The sequence below is a fragment of the Jaculus jaculus genome, chromosome 16 (assembly GCF_020740685.1).
Source record: "Jaculus jaculus isolate mJacJac1 chromosome 16, mJacJac1.mat.Y.cur, whole genome shotgun sequence".
Taxonomy (NCBI): domain Eukaryota; kingdom Metazoa; phylum Chordata; class Mammalia; order Rodentia; family Dipodidae; genus Jaculus; species Jaculus jaculus.
The window spans coordinates 1,161,169-1,182,046 of record NC_059117.1 but is presented as its reverse complement, the minus strand read 5'-3'; the positions used below and the strand labels follow the sequence as shown (position 1 = coordinate 1,182,046).

General features: G+C 42.2%; 1 protein-coding gene and 1 pseudogene across 2 annotated transcripts in view; one reads left to right on the top strand and one right to left on the bottom strand.

The window, feature by feature from the left end:
• Stard3nl (STARD3 N-terminal like) overlaps positions 1–2,115 on the top strand; it is a 48,514-nt gene extending 46,399 nt beyond the window's left edge. For both annotated transcript variants that reach the window (XM_045135444.1, XM_045135443.1), the window contains 2 exons: positions 771–844; positions 1,699–2,115. In XM_045135444.1, the coding sequence (XP_044991379.1) occupies positions 771–829 (59 nt within the window). In that variant the 3' untranslated portion in view covers positions 830–844; positions 1,699–2,115. The remainder of the gene's footprint in view (positions 1–770; positions 845–1,698) is intronic.
• A 7,823-nt stretch (positions 2,116–9,938) lies between these two features.
• Positions 9,939–10,803, bottom strand: LOC101595002 (annotated as a pseudogene).
• Positions 10,804–20,878: the final 10,075 nt, after the last annotated feature.

The window sequence follows — 20,878 nt, the reverse complement described above, 5'->3', positions numbered from 1 at the left end:
CATAGTTTCTTGATGCACATGCATTGCTCACAGAGTCACATGACCTAGTTTCTCCATCCACATGCATTGTCCCTGTTGTCACATGACCTAGTTTCGTGGTGCATGTGCATTGTTCATGGCGTCATGTGACCTAATTTTTAAAGGGTGCCAGCATTTTACAGAAATAGTTATTAATCCTTTTTTAAAATTAGGCATTTGTCTCTGATTTCTAATTTTTAGAAGTAAAATCTAGATAATAAATAGTAAGTATTTTTATTAAGCAATAGATCCTAAGGAAAGAATTCCAGAGTTGGATGAATTGGTCAAATGTGGGAAAGGTGAGTCTTATGAGCTATGAGTCCAGAACAGTTAGGCAGTGGTCCCTGAAAGCCACATAAGGGTGACCATCTGGCACCACCCTCATTGTTAGGAGCTGTCACCTAGTACAATGGTTCCAAAAACATGTAGATTAAACATTTGCACTTTAATACACATTCAGGCCTGTTAACAGAGGGGTTGGGGGAGAAAGGAAAGAAAGAATCGCAGCTGCTAAGCATTCTTGGCACATGGAAATTTTTTGCTAGTATATAAATGAATTTCTTTTACCAAGCAAGTGTGCTAGGTGGTATTTTAAGTTTCTTCTCACAAAAACTAATATAAAATCTTAACATAGCAGTTCATTGACCTAAATGTAAAGAATTAAACATTTATCCTGTACTTAGAGCTTCCTGTGAACGGTCTGTAGAGTTGATGCAAAGAGATACCTTGTTCTCTTTTCCTCCCACCACAAGGATCTGAAGAAGCAGCTGAGGAAAAGCAGGACAGTGAGAAGCTGCTTCTAGAGCTCTGAGGTTTGCTTTGTGAAGTAAGTGTGGATGGATGCAGCCAACAGAAGAGGGCACAATACCCGTGGGGCAAATTCCATGTAGGCTACACATGAGCGCAGGAGAGTCAGATTTCCCTCACGTAGCTTTCTTCACCTGTTTGTACAGGGATAAACGTGCAGTTTGTAAGATCCCTTAAGAGACCTCCATCTCTAAATAAAAGTACTGACTTGGCCAGAATCTCTGAGGCAGCTCTTGATTTCAGACATTCTCCTTCTCATGTTTTGAGGGCAGCCAGCTTGTGGTATGGAACTGCTCTTAACCCCATATCACACTTGAGGGATAGAAAGTGTGGAGAGACCTCTAAGGTGGCACAGCTTGAAGTGGGGCTGGCTGTCTCTCAAGGGTATCTGGGCTTCTAATGTGAAAGCCACAGCCCCCTTGCATCGCTAGCTCTGGCCTGGACTACATTGATAAAGCTCTGTAAATGACCCCCCAGGAGTCCTTTCCATCTCAAAAACATGGAAATAAGCCGCAAGGCAGCTGCAGCCCAGCAGTGCTGTATAATTCTTTCATCCAGAAGGGGGCAGCAGTTATTGGGTGGTGAGGGGAGAACCCAGAGAGGCAAGCAAAAAGCGGGTGTGAGGTAGTCATGTGTCTGCAGCAGCACTTAACAGGCCATAGCCTTGCTCTCCACAGCAGCATGGTAGACAGGAAGCAGAAATGCCAGCAGCCAGTTATTTTATAAATCACTTGACAGCAAACTTAGGTGTGATCATACCATCATCCTTGATGTGTCTGTCACAGCTAGCATGCCTTCAGTAGAGATGGGACCAGGGAATGACAGCAGTAGTTTGCCTCCTCCCACTGCTCAACCTTTGTCTCCTCTTCTAAGTGTGAAGAATCCTCATTGCAAGCCATCCAAGGAAAAATGGCAGAGATGGTGTTTCCCATTAACAGTTGAAATGGTGACATCCACCCACTGCTGGCTTTGTTGATCGGCTGATGAAGTTATTTATGGTGATACCTCATGGACATTGATTGCCCCAGCTCCACTCAGTTCAGCCCCTGCCTGTGGCCACCAGGTCATGCTGTGATCCTTCCTTTGTTCATGGAGACTCTGATCTGTTAATGAGTAACTGAAAGTCTTGTGCTGTGTCTGAATCAAAGACTTCTTAATATATTGAAACAACACTTTTGTAGTAAGCAAAATGCCTTTTTGTTTCAATTTGCAAAATGGAAATTTTTTGTTTAATGTTTCTGATTTCTTTTGTATTTCTTTTTTAACACCCTACATTTCCTTATTTTTTTTAAACTCATACTCATGTGCTCTTTGTACAATTTTAAAAAGTAATAAAATCCAACATATCAAAACAACAAGTTATATTTTCTGTGTATATGTTATGTATTAGGCCTAAAGTGATAGAGTCATAAAAGAAGGGCTGGGAGGAATTGTCATCCTATATTTTGGATTAAATATATTATGAAATCATATCTCTCTCTAGGATAAGGGTATTCATATGAATCCTGTGTTTATATAGCTTGAATTAAAATGAACTAGATTATGTTCGGAGCTCTTCTTCCAATCATGGATACTCACTGCTTCACAGAGAGACAGCAGGCACAGTAGTTTCCTTTGTCATGCAGCTGTGCTATTCAGAAAAGGCCAACTGTGTGCATTGGTGATGAAAAATGGTGATCATGAAGATGGCATTTTTACAGATCCAACCCTCAGTTGTGCTGTTCTGAGTAAGCCAAACCTCTGCAGGGCCACCTGGAAGCTGGATGGGAGGATAGGACCCATTCAGGAGGCGCTTCTCATGATGGGAGCTGGGGAGGAAGCTCCAGGGTCTGGCCTTGGGACAGGACCCCAGACTTTCAGTGGTGCTGCCTCTATGGCTGTCTCCTGTCTCAGGACAGGAGTTTCATGTGCTCAAGAGCCACCGTGAGACAGATGCTGTGAAGTTAAGTTAAAAAGAGCACTGCTGGATGAACCAGAGGGTATGACGTGGCCAGTCCTTCAAAAAGAATCCAGCCTCACACAGAAGTTGGCTCTGATGGCAGACCAAGGTGAAAGATGACTTGACTACATGATGAAGTCAGACTCTGAAAGCCTGAAGGGATTGCTTTGACTATAGTTACACTCCCTCTGGAACTGGACAAAATAAGCCAGGGACTTGGGTAGCCACTTGGTACCCAGCATGGCCATCAGTGGGGTGGGAACGTTTGATCTCTATGCTGTATGGCTGAACAACTCACTCCTAACAGACTCTAATCTCTCATCTACCTGATACTAATACCTTCTTTTTATTATTTGTGTGTGTGCCATAATGCATATGGAGGTCAGAGGACAACCTTCAAGTTGGTCCTCAGTTTTCTACCTCTTCTGAGGCAGGGTTTCCCTCTGGATCTTACTCTGCTATTTTTCTTTGCTGTGCTCATGACGAGCTTCTGGGAACTTCTGTCTCTACCTCCCGTCATGCCTCCAGCCTGTTAGGATTATAGAAACTTGCTACAACTTTCACATGAGGTCTGGGGAATAAAACTTGGATCCTCTGGCTTGAGTGGCAAGTGCTTTATCCACTTGGCCATTCCCCAGCCCTTAATACCTTCTCAGTGTCTCTTAACTGACTGACATTTCTGAGGAGGGACCACTATGGCTCTGTGGATAGGAATTCAGCTCTTAAAGCATATCACTGATACCTATACCTTCCTCCACTGGGATGAGGACATGGGTCTTATGCCACAATGTCTGTACTGAGAAAATGAACCAAAAACTGTAAATAAAGCTCCTCAGAGGGGCCAGATGCCTGACACATGGTGAAAATTGTCTAGGAACACGAAGGACCACCTATGCTTTCTCAGAATATTGTCAGGTTGGCAATCAAGGTCATCTGGCCTGGGCAGCAAGTCGCATTGAGTGCTGTGAGCATCAACCGCAGGGAGCCCTGCTGCCCTGCAGACTCACTTTGATAGTCACCTTCCCTATGTGATGGCTGATTTTTTTTTTTTTCCAATTACGGGATGGCCTTTTGAATGAACGCAAAGCTGATTATAGTTTAGCTGCTTTTATTTCCTCTTCTAACACTCTTACTACCCCTTGTGCTCCTCCAAACCAATAGTATCCAGTTTGATCATTTTCCAGGAAGCAACCACATTGACAAATCAGGTAATCAAAGAAGCCTGAGAAAACCATCAGCCCTTGTGCTCCTCCAAACCAATAGTATCCAGTTTGATCATTTTCCAGGAAGCAACCACATTGACAAATCAGGTAATCAGAGAAGCCTGAGAAAACCATCAGCCGCAGTCGACCCCCGTCATCACCCAGTGTACCCCCACCACAGTGCTCTCCTTCTGCTGATGAGGCTCAGGGCTGTCCAGGAGATGCCACCATCGGCCAGTGATACCAGCTCCCCACAACTCTCATTGGTCTGTGCTTTCCCAGACCAAAAGCAGTTCTATAGCTCTAAACATAGGGCCAGGTACTTGGATAACAATGTCTGATAACTCCCAGGCATCAAGGAGTAGATCTAAATTAAACCTGAGTCTAGTTTGTGTTTTCTTTCTACATGGGGAACTCTTTGTTTACCTCAAAAACCTATGGTGCAGAAACTGAAGTTGATTGGAAAATGATAAAACTTTGGCAATGTCAAATTGCATATTGTTTAAATTAAAAAATAATTGTTCTGCCAGGCGTGGTGGCACATGCCTTTAACCCCAGCACTTGGGAGGCAGAGGTAGGAAGATTGCTGTGGGTTTGAGGCCACTCTGAGACTCCATAATGAATTCCAGGTCAGCCTGGGCTAGAGTGAGACCCTACCTCAAAAAACAAAAAAAAAAAAAAAGGAAGAAAGAAAAAGAATTGTTCTAAGTTTGAAAGATATTCATTAAGGAAAATTTAAAATACTTTTCACCTAGCTACTGTAAAGTGAACATTTTGTTTGACATCTTTGCAAAAATTCAGAGATATGGCCAACCAGTGTTATAAGTGTCAGTGTTATTACTCAACAGAAAACGTGGTGGATGGGCATGAACATCCATATGTGGCAAGGAAGTATAAAGAGCCCTAAACACATGAGAGGATGCTTGTTTTTGTTCATAGTAAGAGAAGAAGCAAATCATTGCCACTGTGAAGTCCTGCTTTAGACCTGTGAGAACTGCACATTGTGATTCTTGACGGGCTCTCCAGGCTTCACATGTGGCAGCAACAAAGGTATGTGGTCTCTCCACAGGGCAGTGGGATGTACCTTCTCAATGATATCCATGCATGGGTACTAAATAAAAAAAAATCTTTTGAATACAACTTTATAGTAGCAAAACATTTGAAATAAACCAAGATCTCTAAGGAACTGATAAAATTCATTCATAAATGTCATATTTTAGGCAAGCCCAACAAATGACTCTTTTATGTAAAAGAGAGAGATAATTGTTATACAAGAGCCTCCAGCCACTACAAACTCAAGTGCATGCACTACCTTGTATGCATGTGTGACCTTGGCATGCCTGCCTCACTTTGTGCATCTGGTATACATGGGACTCGGAGAGTCAAACATTTGTCCTTAGGCTTCACAGGCAAGTGTCCTAAACACTAAGCCATATCTCCAGCCCAAAATTTATTATTTTATGGTCACTAAAATACAAGTTTTATGTGCCACTTAAAATTAAAGAAACAACTGGCACAATTTGTTAGAGACAGAGTAATGAGCTATGTAGCATGAGTTCTGGTTCAGGTCCTCTTATCAGACCATGGGGCTTTGCTGTATGTGACAGCTGGGCTGTGGTGAAAAGCCCTGGAGCAAGAAGGATGTTTAACTTCTTTCTCAGAAGTGAACAGTTTTGTCAAGAGTTTTCCACACGGCGATTCCGGGGGCTCAGGGCCCACGGGTCTCTGCAGGGGCAGGGCTGCCAGACAACTAGCAGTCCAGAAAGCACCAGTAATGGCCCAGGAGTAGCTGAGACTCACAGCCAACCGCATTCATGTTCTCCCAAAAAGTACAGTTTCTCAGTGAGTATACTCACAATGGAAGGATTCTGTTTCTAATAATACGAGCCACTTCTATGATTGTAGAGTAGGTCACAATTTTATCCAGAGAGGAAATATGAATGGGAATTAGTGAAAAACAAGCAACCTGGAGTATACATCAGGAGAACATACAGGCACACATAGCAAACCCTTGGGGAAATTCTCATTTGTTAGATAACGCCTTTATAGATGGTGCATTTTTTTTGTTTTATCTTTCTCAATTGGATGATTTAAATGAGTGTGTTTGCATGTACAGATATACTTTATCCACATGAAATCTAAGTTATGCCTTTTACTTGAAAATTAGTGAATTGAGTATTTTTTTCTAATCTATATGTTGTAATTATACCTATCTCAGAGGCTCCTAGAGAGTTATGGGTTGCCAGGCCCAAAAAGGCAACTCCCAGGTTGGAGAGATGATTCAGTGGTTAAGGCGATTGCTTGCAAAGCCTAAGGATCTGGGTTTGATTCCCCAGGACCCACATAAACCAGATGCACAAAGTGGCACATACATTTGGAGTTCATTTTCAGTGGCTGGAGGACCTCTTGCGCCCATCATTCATTCTCTCTCTTGCTTCTATCTCTTTATCTAACTTTTCTTTCTTATAAATAAATAAATAAATAATAAAAATATATATCTTAAAAAAGCTAAGTTCCTATTCCATCCCATGTATACCTTCAGTAGAGAAGCGAGAACAGAGATGGTATCCACTACTTCTCAAACAGAGTCATGAGCATATAATGGTGTTTTGAGGATTTGCCTGACATGCCTGCACCCAGTTTTAGTACTTGTGCTGGACTGGCGTCCTAGGAGATATTAGATCTCCATAAAGATGCATTGCGGAGAGGAAAGAAAGGATCAGGTGAGAATCTCCCTCAAATGGGGAAGAGAAGTCTCCAAAGCATCTGGAGGAGAAAAGAAGGGTAGGAAAGAATGGGCTTATGCAAGGGTTTCATGTCTGGTTTATGAGCCTGGCACCCAGTTAGAATGAGCCTCATCACAAGGCTCAGATGTGTAGGGAGGGACCTGACTGGGTGGGTGGTCGGCCCAGGAAAATCACTGACTTAGAAAGGGCCCACCTTCCGGGGCTAAGCCATCAAATTGGGGAAGAAGCAGGAAGCTGTCACTGCTGAGAAGGGATTTAGGAAGTTATTGTTGGCATTGAACTTGGTTGAGACTGAATTAGATACGAGTTCTAGCCCTCCCAGGCCAGGCAAGGTAAGGCGACAACTGTGGGTTAGTCCCTAGCTGACTACCTATCAGGGAAAAGCTACTTTTTTTTGTTAATCTGTATTAGTGCTTCCTTAAATCCACAAAATTCCTGGAGACAGAGCATTCTAAAACATCATTTTTCAGAAGGAAATTTAAAGCATATGTTCAGTATCTGTGGTCAAACAGGTAATAAACTCTAGAACCAAGATGGAAACCCAATCCATCTGGGTCCAAGTCCATCTGCTCACGTCCTCCATCACTCTAACTCTTAGGTTAGATCAGCTCTCCTGGGGACCTTTTGGGGGTCAGGACGTATGATGCTATGAGACAGTCACAGAGCTTAGTGCACACAGTGAATATCACATGAGACAATTTCCTTTTGCCAGAGGTATGTCTCAACCCCAGTGAACCTTAATCCTGTGACCTTAAAGAGAGCAGGAACATGGGTTTCTTCAGCTGGGTCCTCTTGCACCCAGTGCCTCAGGAAGGGGTCCTAACCACTGTTGCAAGGGCTAAATTAGAAAGGAGGTTTTGGACCCTTTGTGCCAACCACCACTGAAAGCCATAGTTCAGTTGTCATGCTGCTTCTTGTCTTGGACTCTCTGTGTCATCTCATTAAAAATAAAATTGGGCTGGAGAGATTGCTCAGTAGTTAAGGTGCCTGCCTGCAAAGCCCAACAACCTGTGGTCAATTCCCCAATACACACATAAAACCAAATGCACAAAGCAGTGCATGCAGTGGTTAGAGGCCATAGTGTGCCCATTCTCCCCCTCTTCCTCTCTCTCTCTCTCTCTGTCTGCGTGCTTGCAAATAAACACATAAAAAATATAAACAAGAAAAGCACTGACAAAGTTGATGTCTGATTTTCTTTATTTTTTCATTTGCTTCTTGCATCTATCAGGAAGAACAGAGCAAAGCACCCAAGCATCAAAGAAGGCTCTTCAAGATGTGTAAAGTGGGAGCTCTTGGGGTTCTCTTTGGTTCTGAGGTAACAGGGGCTGTGATGTAACTAGAAGTGGCAGGCTGTGCACACAGGGCCACGATCCTTTGAACTGATGGAGAGTGAAGATGCTGATTGCCTGCTAAGTTCAGAACCTTTATGCAATAATGACAGAATAATGCATGCATGACATTAAGGAGCCCAAAACTGTCAAGCAAGCTATTGCAGTCAGCTTCACATTGCTGGTAGAAATCACCCAACCAAGAGCAAATTGTAGGAAAAAGAGGTTTATTTCAGCTTATAGGTTCGATGGGGAGAAACTCCACAATGGCAGGGTAAAATGATGGCATGAGCAGAAAGTGGACTCACCCTCTGGCCAACATAAAATGGACCATAGCAAAAGGGGAGTGTGTCAAACACTGACAAGGGGAAACTGGCTATAACACCCATAAACCCACCCCCAACAATACACTCCCTCTAGGAGGCTTTAATTTCAAAATCTCCATCAGCTGGGAATCTAGCATTCAAACACCTAAGTTTGAGGTGTTTGAATAAAGTAGGAAGGAGATTTTGGACCCTTTGTGCTATATCCCTCTTCTCACACCAGTTTATTTCTATGCAAAGGAACCCCGCACAACTTCTGAAGACATGGGCATAACAGCAAGCCTCACACAAACTGCTAGCCCAGTCCAAGCAAAGCTCTTTCTCACCCTCATAAGCCAAATCTCACAGTTCACAGTTCTTACTGCATTCAGATCTTTCAACTCTGACCAGAATAGTCTATCAAGCTGTACTTATGGCACTGCAAAGCATCTCTTAGGCCAAGGTTTCAAACCCTTCCATATTCCTCTTGAAAATCAGCTCCAAAAGGCCAAAGACACACAGTCAGGTGTCTAGTAGCAATCCCACTCCTTGGTACCACTTTACTGTTGCAGTCAGGTCTGCATTGCTAGTAGAAATCACCCAACCAAGAGCAGCTTGTGGGATAAAATAGGTATATTTTGGCTTACAGGCTCAAGGGGGAAGCTCCACAATGGCAGGGAAAATGACAACATGAGCAGAAGGTGGATATCACCCCCTGGCCAACATAAGGTGGACTGTAGCAACAGGACTGTGCAAACACTGGCTTGGGGAAACTGGCTATAACACCCATAAGCCCACCCCCAACAATACACTGCCTCCAGGAGGCATTAATTCCCAAATCTCCATCAGCTGGGAATCTAGCATTCAGAACTCCTAAATTTATGGGAGACACCTGAAACAAACCACCACAACTATGATGTAAACAGTTTCTGCCACATGTAAAAGTATTTGCTTGTAAAGCCAGCCAGCCCTCTCCACTTCTTACTGGCTTCCTGACCTCTACTGACTCTGAGACCTACAAATCTAGACATTGAAAGCTAGGATATGCATATGAGAGAAACTATGTAGCATTTGTGGGTTTTTTTTGGTCTGTCACTTAGTTTAATACTTTTATATCCATCCATTTTTCTGCAAACTTCATGATTGCACTACTTTACAAATAAATAAAACCCCATTGAGTATATGTTCCACATCTCCATTGCCCATTCACGAGATTAGGGGCATCTAGGTTGATAAACATGGGTGAGAAAGTGTCTCTGTAGTAGAATGCAGAGGCCTTGGAGATATGCCTAGGAGTGGTGTAGCTGGATCATGCTTAGCTCCGTGATTACCCTCCACACTGATTTCTATAATGGTTGCACCAATGTGAACCCCACCAACACTGAATAAGCACCCCTCTTTCCTCAAACCCTTGGCAACATTTGTTATCAATTGTTTTGATTATAGCCATTCTGACTGGAGTCAGATGGAGTTGCAAGTAATTTTAATTTGCATTTATCTGATAGCTAAAGATGTTAAACACAAAAATATTTATTGGCCATTTATATTTCTTCTTTTGAGAACTCTATTAATTTTCATCACCAATTTTTTTTAACTGTTAAAAACTGTTTATTTCCACCTTTCCTGAGTCTGCAGACAGCTCAGGACCATTCAGGGGACGTCCCCACCCACTCGGTGGCCTGAGGGGTGGGAGCTGCAGACCAGTCCTCAGTGGCGGCTGAGCACTCCAGTCTTCTATTGGGAACTGATGGATAGGCACAGAGGGCACCTGCACACCTTCAGACCAGTCTGCCACCTCCGGCTGGGCAGCAGTGAACTCAGGAGCCGGCGCAGTCCATTCTCCCTGGAACTCCTCCTTGGTCACGGCCTTCTCGGCAGCGGCCTGCTCCTCCTCAATCTCCGCAGGGTCTCTGTAGAAGTACAGGTCGGGCATGACCTCCCAGGTATGCTCCCGGGAGAGGGTGCCCCGCATGCGCAAGACTTCCCGGGCCAGCATCCACCACACGAGACCCACGGAGGGGGCGCCCTTGTTGTTACAGGGGATGGCAATGTCCACACAGCGCAGAGGAGAGTCTGTGTTACACAGAGAGGCTGGTGGTCAGCCCGGGGGTCAGTCGCCACAGAAGACGAGGCTCCGGGAAGGCTGCCCGGCTCTGGTTCGTGAAGGTCCCAGGGTGAAGCGGCGGCGCTGGCCGGTGTTCCTGGAGGGTGCCACGCTGCGGTGAGCAGGGCTCTCAAGGGCCACGATGGCGCAGCTGCCCGCAGCAGCTTTTCCCAGGTCCTCTTCAGGGTGATGATGGAGATGCCGTCACTCTTCCTCTTGTAGACGTACTGCTTCATCTGGAAATCAAGGTTGGTGCCACCTAAATGGGTTCCTGCTGCAAGGAATTTGAGGACATCCTCCTCCTTCATTTGCAGGACATCGAGGGCTCCGGACATTGTGTTAGCTTCCCTACAGTTACGTCGGGAATCGAGACAATGCCCTATGGACACCTACGTGGGTAGCGTGGAAAGCTCATCACCAAATTTTTATTGGTTGTTTGATTTCTTTTTTCTTTTTTGTTTATTTATTTATTTGAGAGCAACAGACAGAAAGAGGCATAGAGAGAGATTGAGAATGGGCACGCCAGGGCCTCCAGCCACTGCAGATGAACTCCAGATGCGTGTGCCCCTTGTGCATCTGGCTAACATGGGTCCTGGGAATTGAGCTGCCGGGGTCCTTAGGCTGCACAGGCAAGCGCTTAACTGCTAAGCCATCTCTCCAGCCTGGTTGTTTGATTTCTTATTGCTTAGTGTTTTTAAGCCTTTACATACTCTAGATATTAATTCTTTGTCAGATGTATGGCAAGCAAAGATTGTTACCTCTATTCTTTGGGCTGCCTATGATTATCTACAAGCTTTTTAATTTTATGGGGTTCTTTTTTTGTTTATAGGTCTTATTTCTGAGCAACTTGAATCCTGTTCAGAAAGAAATTACCTATGACTATATTTTGAAGTGCTTCCCTGCTTTTTTCTCTTGCAGTTTCTGGTCTGATGATAAGGTGGATTGATCCATTCATTGTTGATTCTTGTGCATGAAGAGAATTGAGGATCTGGTTTCATGCTACTTCACAGATATATCCAGTTTTTGCCATAACCATTTGTTACAGAGGCTGTTTTTCCTTCGGTGAGAAAAATTGGTTGGCTATAGCTGCATGCATTTATAACAGGATCTTCTAGGCTAATCTGTTGATCTGCTTGTCTTTTTTGTGCCAGGACCATGCTGAGGTTTGTTGGTTTGTTTTTTTTTGTCTATAGCTCTGTCATAGACCTTGAAATCAAGAATAGTCATAACTCCAGCCTTATTTATTTATTTATTCATTGCTCAGGATTGCTTTGACTATCCATGGTCTTTTGTCTTCCAAATAACTTAATATTTTTTCTATTTCAGTGAAGAATGACACTGGAATTTTGATGGGGATTGCATTAGATGTGTAGGTTGATTTTAGTAGCCATTTTCACAATATTGATTCTTTCAATCCATGAGTGTGGGCAGTCTTTCCATTTCCTAGTGTATTCTGCAATTTTTGTCTTGAGTATTCGAACATTTTCGCTTCCTAGGTTAGGTTTATTCCAAGGCATTTTATTTTCTTTGAGGCAATTGTAAATGTGAGTATTGCCATCATTTCATCCGCGACTTGTTATTGGTATATGGAAAGGATTTCTGCGTGTGTTGATTTTGCACCTGGCACTACAATAGGTGTCAGGAGCCATAGAGCAAAAGCCTCTCCATTTTGCCTGGGCCTGCTCATAAACTGACTCATTACTCAGAAAGCTGGTCCATCCAGCTTTCTGTTAGGTACTTCTGGAACCAGTCAGCAAACTGCTTACAGAATCTTATCTTTTGCAAAAGGCCAGTTTATGGTCAGGATGTGAAGCCTGGTGCAGTCAGGATGTTAAGCCAGTGAGGCAAGATTAGATGAACACCTAATTACATCCCCTCTAGGTTTCCTGACAACTCCTTGCCCTGGCCACATCCCCTTCCCCTACAACTCCTTGCCCTGACCACGCCCCCTTCCCCCTACAACCCTATATAAACCTACATGTAAGAATAAACTCTCAAGACCGTGACAAACACCTAGCATGGTCTCCTTCTTGTGTCTGTTTGCCTTTTTTCATTCAGGTTAATTTTCCCCTTGTTTCCTTGCTCGACTCCCTGCTGGCCGGGGCAGATAGGCACTAAGTTGTTAAGCTGGATGTATTTGTTCTACCTTCTCTGACAACTGTACTTGTCACATATTGAGAGTTACATGCCTATGGTAGAAAGGTAAACATAAAATGTGCAGTGTACAGGAAGAAGGTTATAGCAGGCAAAGTATCGCTTACTTTTCTACTCAAACCTCACATGAAATGCTAGCTAATAATGACACAGAAATCCTCTACTGGATGTCTGTCCCATCTATTTCATGTTGAGGCCACAATAAAGTAGCTCACTAATGTTTGTAGCTAGCTTCATAGAAGCAGTGACATCAGAATCACGAACACAGAGTTTGAAAATCATAGACATTTAACATATATGTTCAGGGGAAATATTACCATGATCTGGCTTGGAATATTATTATAAGGCTATTAGTAAAGCCAAATTATATAATGCATGCTATTTCCATAGAAGAGGAAAAGAAACTGTCACAAACAGACTTTTCATGCTGTCAGCCCAAGTGGCAACATGAGTGTCAACAGTAACTCATGCAAACCCATTGCTGAACCTACTGCACTGAATCCAGAGTTGACAGTGGAGGAGAAAGTATGTTAGAGGAGGTGGGTGGGAAAGGCCCAGCTCAGTACTGTGTGGCTCACAGTGGAGGCCAGCTCCCAGGCAACAGTGTCTCCTGCATTGTGATTAAGCTGGGCCAGACAGCAAGTCTGCAGAAGTTAGGTGGGTTTCAGAAATTCCAGACGACGCTTCACTTCCTTACCACTGTTTCCAGAAGTGCACGAAGATACAAGACACTGCTGGTTCTGACCGCTCTGCTCTGATGATAAGGTGATTGATCCATTCATTGGCTGCCATTCTGCTCACTGCTCTTCTCTGTGAGCACTCATCTTGGGAGGTGGCCAGCAGTGTGACCTGTAGGTAACATACTGTGGAGACGGAGTCTCTCAGGATGATGAGCGTTGGAAAAGGCAGAATGACAGTTCAAGTGCTACATAGAGGTATGTCCTTGATAGTCATTGTCTGTGGGATTAGCAATCCTTGCACTTTGTACACCATCTATTTAGTGTGTACATTATACCAACTTGGTGGTTTTGAACGTGAATAGGTTAGGTTTTAGTACATTTGAATATGCATAACATTACTTCAGGAGAGATATAATAAATAGAAGAAAGAATTGGAATGTTACAAATGTTTTCCTACTCAAATCTACTTAAGAAGTAATGAGGCCAAATATGTTCCAAAACCCAAACCATTGCTCATTTAACATATAAACAATTTAACACAGTTTCTTTCTTAAACAAGAATGTGTAAGGGAATATAAGGAAAAATTTTTGAACCTCAAAAATAAACTCTTAGATGCCAGGAAACAAACAGCATAAAATATTCTCCAATAGTAACCATTCAGTCAGTTATGAGGGCCTCAAAAGCAGTAGGAATGTCTTCCACTTTGAATACCTTATGGCCATTTTGAAAAATTAATGCTTGATCCATTAAATAACAACAAATAGCCTTTATTGCATATCAAACATTGAACATATTTCTTTCTTCCTTGCAAGAATGAAGTAGGTGTGACTTGTCCACGTGTTGCAGGTGGAATTGAGGCTGACAGGGGTTAAGCAGCTTCCTGATGCCATTAGCTTTCAGGGAGCACACTAAGAATGAATGATGGATGGAGGCAGCTGTAAGTCTCCAGAGCTCACACCCTGAGCAAACTGCTTTGCTCTTTATGACTCGGGACCTTGTCTTCTTTAGAATGCTACATTTAACCGCAGAAACATGATGGTGTTGCTGTTTGCTTTCAACTCCATGCTCTCTGCTTGACAGGTACATTTTGGGGCTCAATGGTGGAATGCTAGCCTGATAAAGGAAGCCCTGAGTTTTATCTGTAGTGCTGCAAAAACAAAACAAGGTTGGTATTTTGGTTGCTTTTGGTACTTATATTAGCTTCTGGCATCCCCTCCTGGACACTGGAGGTATAGCATATATGCTATGTTTCCCCTGTGCTGGAGCCCCAGGCAGATGTTGTATATTCACAGCAGAGATTGCATAATAATTAGAAAGGGCTGTAGATGCATACCTGGCGTGCTGGGTGGTTTTAGTTAAGAGATTCGTCACAAGGTCTCTACTTTCCTAACTCCAAAGGGGAAAGGAGTGACTGATGTTTTGTTTTCTTCCCGTTTTAATAATTTGTGATTCTGACTTGAATGGATGATCCACAGACTGAAATAACTAGAAAAGTGGAAACTTATTTTAATTTTGATCTAAGACTGTATGTGGCTTGGTACCTCTTAACTACACACTGCCCTAAGAAAACTCTGTTCTCTGTAGGATCACTAAGGAAACCACACCGGACACAGGAGTGTTAAGATAGCCAATGACTGCATTGCAGCCCAGCCTGCCCACTGCCCAAAGCAAGTAACTTCAGAAAACTTAAGTTAGGCATAAAATCTAAAGAAGGATGGAAGCACTGGACTTTGTGTTACTACATACACACACACACACACACAACTGAAATTCATATGTACTGCTAAATTGTGCTTAATCTTACTGGTACTTGGTTCTGGCTCTGTCTAGAAGCTACAAAAGACCCTTGGTAAATCTAAGTAAACACATGAAGTAGAATTCTCTTGGGAATATTAAGAGTATGTCATCTGTCTGAATTGTCTAGCTAGGCTTCAACTTTATGTATAATTTGATTTTGTTAATGTTTTGTGGATTTAAACAATAATAAAGACTATCAACAATATGATTATCACGCCTTGTCACTGATAGATTTAACAATTGCCTAAATGTTTTGGCTAAAAAACAAATTTCTTGCCTTTTCTGTTATCTGCATGAATGAATTCAAAAAGGATCAATGTCCTCATTCCAGGCTGCTTCAGTCATCTTGATAATGAAAACAGTCTTGAAAGTGCAATAAATCCCCAGGACAAGTACCCAGAGGCCAAGGGCAGCTAGATGTCTGTTGGCAGCTAATGAATACAGATTTTTTTTTTTTTTCTGAAGAAGGAAAATTTCACATTTCCACAAAAGCAAGGAAAAAAAAGAAAAATCAGATTCTCTTTCCCCTGATCCTAAGTTATGAGTTGAAACCATGCTATATTGTTAATGGATGGTGGGTTGCGTAAGTCTCAAAGCTTATAGTTCCAACTATTCAGAAAGCCAATACAGGAAGACTAAAAGTTCACAGATAGTGTGGACAATTTAGAAAGATTCATTCTCAAAATAAAAACAACAAAAACTGTGATAGCTATATCTCAGTGGCAGAGCACTTGCCTACCATGCCTGTGTTCCATCCTAGTTCCGAAAAAATAAATTTAAATACGAGGGATTTGGTGGGCTGTACAGATAATAGTGCTTGATATCTGGTTGAGGTTTACTAGATTTTTGCTCTCCAGCTTTAATTCTCATTTTCTTCTGTTTCTGGGTGGATGACACACTGTCATAATGCCAGCCATGTTCTATATTATTTGTTGTACATTTTTTTGCTCTCTCATTCCTGACCCTCCCTGGGTGTCCATTGGAGGCATGTCTTGAGAGCATCTATATCTGTGACAACAAATAAATAAATACAAATGTGATGATAAACAATAAGTATTTGAGTTTAGATGGTATATTTTAATCCGCATGAGGGCACACCATTCCTACCTATCCAGGTTTGGACACCCATCTGAGCTTCTGGCTTGCTGCTTCTCTCTGCTTTCCTCACTCTACATTGTCTCTGCTGAGTACTGTCTGGGCAGGTCCCAGGGGCAAGCTCTCCCCATACTCCTCACAGGACCCCTCATGGAGTCTTCTTAGGTGGAAGCACTTGGTTGGGAGTGTAGTCCGTGTTGCTGACTCAGGTGGGTAAACACACATACACACACACACATACACACCATATGTTTACTAAGTATTGCCAGTGCCATGATGTTATCAGAAACTTTAAATTTTACCAACTTTATGGGTATTAAGCACAATCTCATTGTTTAATAGACACTGATCTTATGAAATCCAAGGGCACTTTTTATATTTGGTAACAATACTAACTACCTCATTTGTTTGTGAGGATTAAGTAAATAAAACATATAGAACCCCAGAGTGCCTGGCAAAAACAAATATGCAATGAATGTGATTTCATCCATTATGACATGAGTATCCATGTCAATGAGCCAATATTATACATATAGTCAAGTATAAATAAGTCACAGTAGGTATAAATATAAGAGTAATTAATGTAATGCATTTCTTCTTGAATGAGTGACTTATATACATTTCTTTTCTGTGCATTGTGGATGTTACGAATATGTTAGGCTGGTCTTACTAGCTTCATTTCCTGTATCATTTCATAAATCAAAATCTTAATTTTGTAGTCAAACTTTTTAACTTTTGCCATACATTTTGTATGCTTTGCATTCTTTTAATTTTTAAAAAATTTATTTATTTGCAAGCAGAGAGTCATAATAATAATGATGTTTTGTTTTCTTCCCGTTTTAATAATTTGTGATTCTGACTTGAATGGATGATCCACAGACTGAAATAACTAGAAAAGTGGAAACTTATTTTAATTTTGATCTAAGACTGTATGTGGCTGTATGAGGGAAGAGGGGATGGATGTGTCAGGCCTCTTGCCATTGCAAAAAATCTCCAGAATGCATATACCAGTTTGTGCATCTGGCTTTACATGGCTATTGGGGAATCAGACACAGACCATCAGGTTTTGCAAGCAAGTGCCTTAACTGCTGAGCCATCTCTCCAGCCCTGCTTAGGAGTCTTTCAAAGATTTTGCTTGACAGTTTCACAAAATATTTTATATTTCTTTTTTCCGTGTGTGTGTGTATGTGTGTGTGTGTGTGTGTGTGTGTGTGTGTGTGTGTGTGTGTGTGTGTATGTGTGGTATATGCATATGTATGTGCCCTTGTAGTGGTCCATATATTTGCCTCCAGTTCGGGTGCAATCATCTTGATGGTCAGAGTGGAATATTGGATGTTTACCGCCAACATTCTTCCAGCCATTGTTGCTTGAACCAGTGTGTCTTGTTGCTCTCAGAGCTTGCTTGATTTTCTTGAGCTAAAGCGACACAGGTCTTAGTCTCATTAAATGTAGTCTTATGGAACAGTAACTCACATTGAGTAAGAGCTTGGCAACTGTTTAATGAAAAAGCATGTACGTGAGCTTGAAGGCAGTAACTGGACCCTCACAGGGGAACTCTTCTTGGACAGCTGAGCTAGAAAGTGAAGGGTAGACACTGAGATCACCTCACCTCCCTCCACTCTCAGCACCCACAGGAGGAAGGAGGAAGAAGGAAAGATGATGGGAAAGGAAACCTCAGCAAGCTAGGGCACCACAAAGTAAGTATACTGGAGTCTTAGGGAATGTTGAGATGGGTGACCACACCACCAAATGCCACAGACATCACCTAGTGGTCACTGGTGAGTTTGAGGAGAGAAGAGACTACAAGGCAAGAGTTTACTTGTATTTATTGATTGGGAGAGGGTCAAAGATATCATCCACGTGCCACAGTGCTGATGGACAAGGCTCCTGCACTCAGCTGGATTTACACAACTTTATGACACGTCAGGGTGTGATTTTGGGAGCTAAGTGCAGGTGCACCTGGGCTTGCTGCAGGGAAGAAAATCATAAGCACACAACTCCATCTGACCTCCAAGAATCAGACAACCTGAGTGTTTGACCTGAGATCATAAGGTCCTGGGAATTATTTGCATTTTAAGAAACTAAGAGAAAGTTTAGATTCCTTTGAGAAAGCTTTAGGGTACTTGCATGGCTTTTCTCTCAATTTGCATAGATTTAAGACTTGTGATACAATTACCTTTAACATTAAAAAAGTCAATTGAGCAATATTTAAAATGCATAATTAGTGAGTCACAACATCTTTGGCTGGACTGTTCAGCTTAATCAAGCATGGTTAATTGATGCTTGTGAACAAAGGTTCAATCCCTTTCTGTGTGCTAGAAATATCCAGCTTGGTCTCAGCTGGGTGGTGCAAGACAGAATAATTGAAAATCAGAGCTGAGACAGGTTCAAGAGAGTGCTAAGACTGAATAAAACCACAAGGGTCTTGACTTTATAACTTTTCCAACACAGTATCAGCTCTTGTCTTCTCAATGCAGCCGCTAAATGTTTGATGCCAGTTATTTGGGCCCTCTGTGGTAGTGACGTGTTGGGAAATAATAGGGGCCATCACAGGAGGTGTGAGGTCTACCCTCTGCCAAAGCCGGGCACATAGTGTTGATGAGGTTTTTCTTTCAGTTGAAAGTGCAAATACAAAGGCAGCTTTCAGCTGAGCTCCTTTGAACAGACCTGGCAGAGTCCTCAAAAGGCCAGACCTATTGACCGGTATATTTCTAAGGCTTACAGGTGTTGAGTCATGCAGTGTGTGCAACAAAGCACTGAGCTTTAGTTATCTTCAGACTCTTGGTTTCTCATTTCAATTTCTCAAATATATTTTTCTTTAATGGGCTATCTGCATGGAATATTGAGTCATGATGAGGTTTTTCTAGTGGCCTGGATAAAGGTTTCTTTATGTTTTACTTAGAACCCTGAACCTGCACATTCTACCTGGCAGCTCAAGATATAATGGTTAGGGTTATGGTTTTATGGGTGCTGGCAGAAAGAACTTCATTGGCAGGGGTGAAAAAGAACATTGCATGTCTCATACACCCTCACTCTCCAGAAATATTATTGATTGATCAGACTGCCACAGGACTTTGCAATAATCCACATTACATAGGTTGAAAGGAAGGGGTATAGGTGGTATTGTGGGAAGGCCAGGTAGGTACACATCTCATAAGAATGGCAGGCATCATGACTTGAAAATCTTCATGCCACTGTATTAGAAAGAGGAAGCTTTGGGACTTCTTGGGTTCAGGTTATTTGAGATAAAATATAGGTATCAACTTGCCAATATAAGACCAAATGTTGTACACATGATGGGTTTTCAAAGTAAGAATTTGAATTATAGTTAGAATGGACCTAAATAACCATGGAAGTTGTTGAAGCTTCTCACACATCCCTCAGGAATTGCACAGGAATGGCAAAGAGCATTCACTCCATGTGAGAGAGCATTTCTGTAGAATAAGACTAACCACTGTCCATCCACTCCTTCAGTTACTTTCAGGTCAATGGGAATTTTTAGATCTTGCCATTCCTAAAACACACTTTACTCACTATTTTAAAAAAATCCAAAAGATTATTTAAAAAAAATCTCCGGACTAAATAGCTAATTAAAAACATGCCATGTTGGATGAGTAGGTTCATCTGGATAAATTCAACTAGGAAGTTCAGGGCAGGATTTGTCTGGGCCATGTCCCATCATTCTGTGCACCATGTAAGTCACTATGGTCAGGAATATGAGTGAAATTTCAGAAATATTGCTGTCCCTGGAGATGTTGTAATTAGGTTTATAGAGCTTTAGGTGCATTTTTATCATTAAAACTACTTAAGTGGGAGTATGGGAAGGTAAATTGCCTGACTGGCATATGCAAGGCTCCAGGTTTAATACCTAGCACTACAGAGTTTAAAATTAACCACCTCATTTTTCAGTCGTGGATCCTAGCACTCTGAGTGTTCTGTCTCAAAACCAGAAGTGATTTTACATGACTCACATTGCTGTGTTTCACTTGCTGAATGTCACACCACTAGACAGTGGCATGTTATTTCCTTGCTCTAGACTAACATTCATGACTCAACTTCTCTATAAATTAGCCACTGGAAAAACAGAGGGTCAATAGTAAGATTTCCCTATTATCACTTAAAAAACTCAGTAAATCCAGCAGAAGTGTTTGAATCATGAATCAAAAACACACAGCATACTTAAAGTCTAAGAATGCACATTGTGTACACTGTGTACAGAGCATGTTAGTGGGAGAGTGTAAATCAAAATGGAATGTGTGCATGAAGAATTCTCTTCTGGTAACAATGGCTCAATGAGTTGACCTTTCTATCCCACATCATCTAACTTTGCATGGACTTACAAACATACACATGTCAGAAAGGCAAGTGACCAAAAATGAGGCTGGCAAGGGAAGAAATTGCTGATTATGAGCATTCAATAACTGTCAGGGATTGACAGACTAGGAGTCCACAAATGGAATCTTGAAGGGGTCCCATAGCTGTTATTTGTGCTCTAGTAATTGCTGGTGACCAGAGAACTCTGAACAACCAGCAAGGACTGGGATGGAGGGATGGGGGGAGTGAGGCAGAGCCATGGAACAACGACCTGGTGGTGGAACGAGCACATTTCTGCGCAAATAACAACTTCAGTATAAACTGATTCAAGTAGTGTGTCCAACTGGAACAAGAGTTTAAGAAATGACTCATAAAAAGGAACTAGTGTCA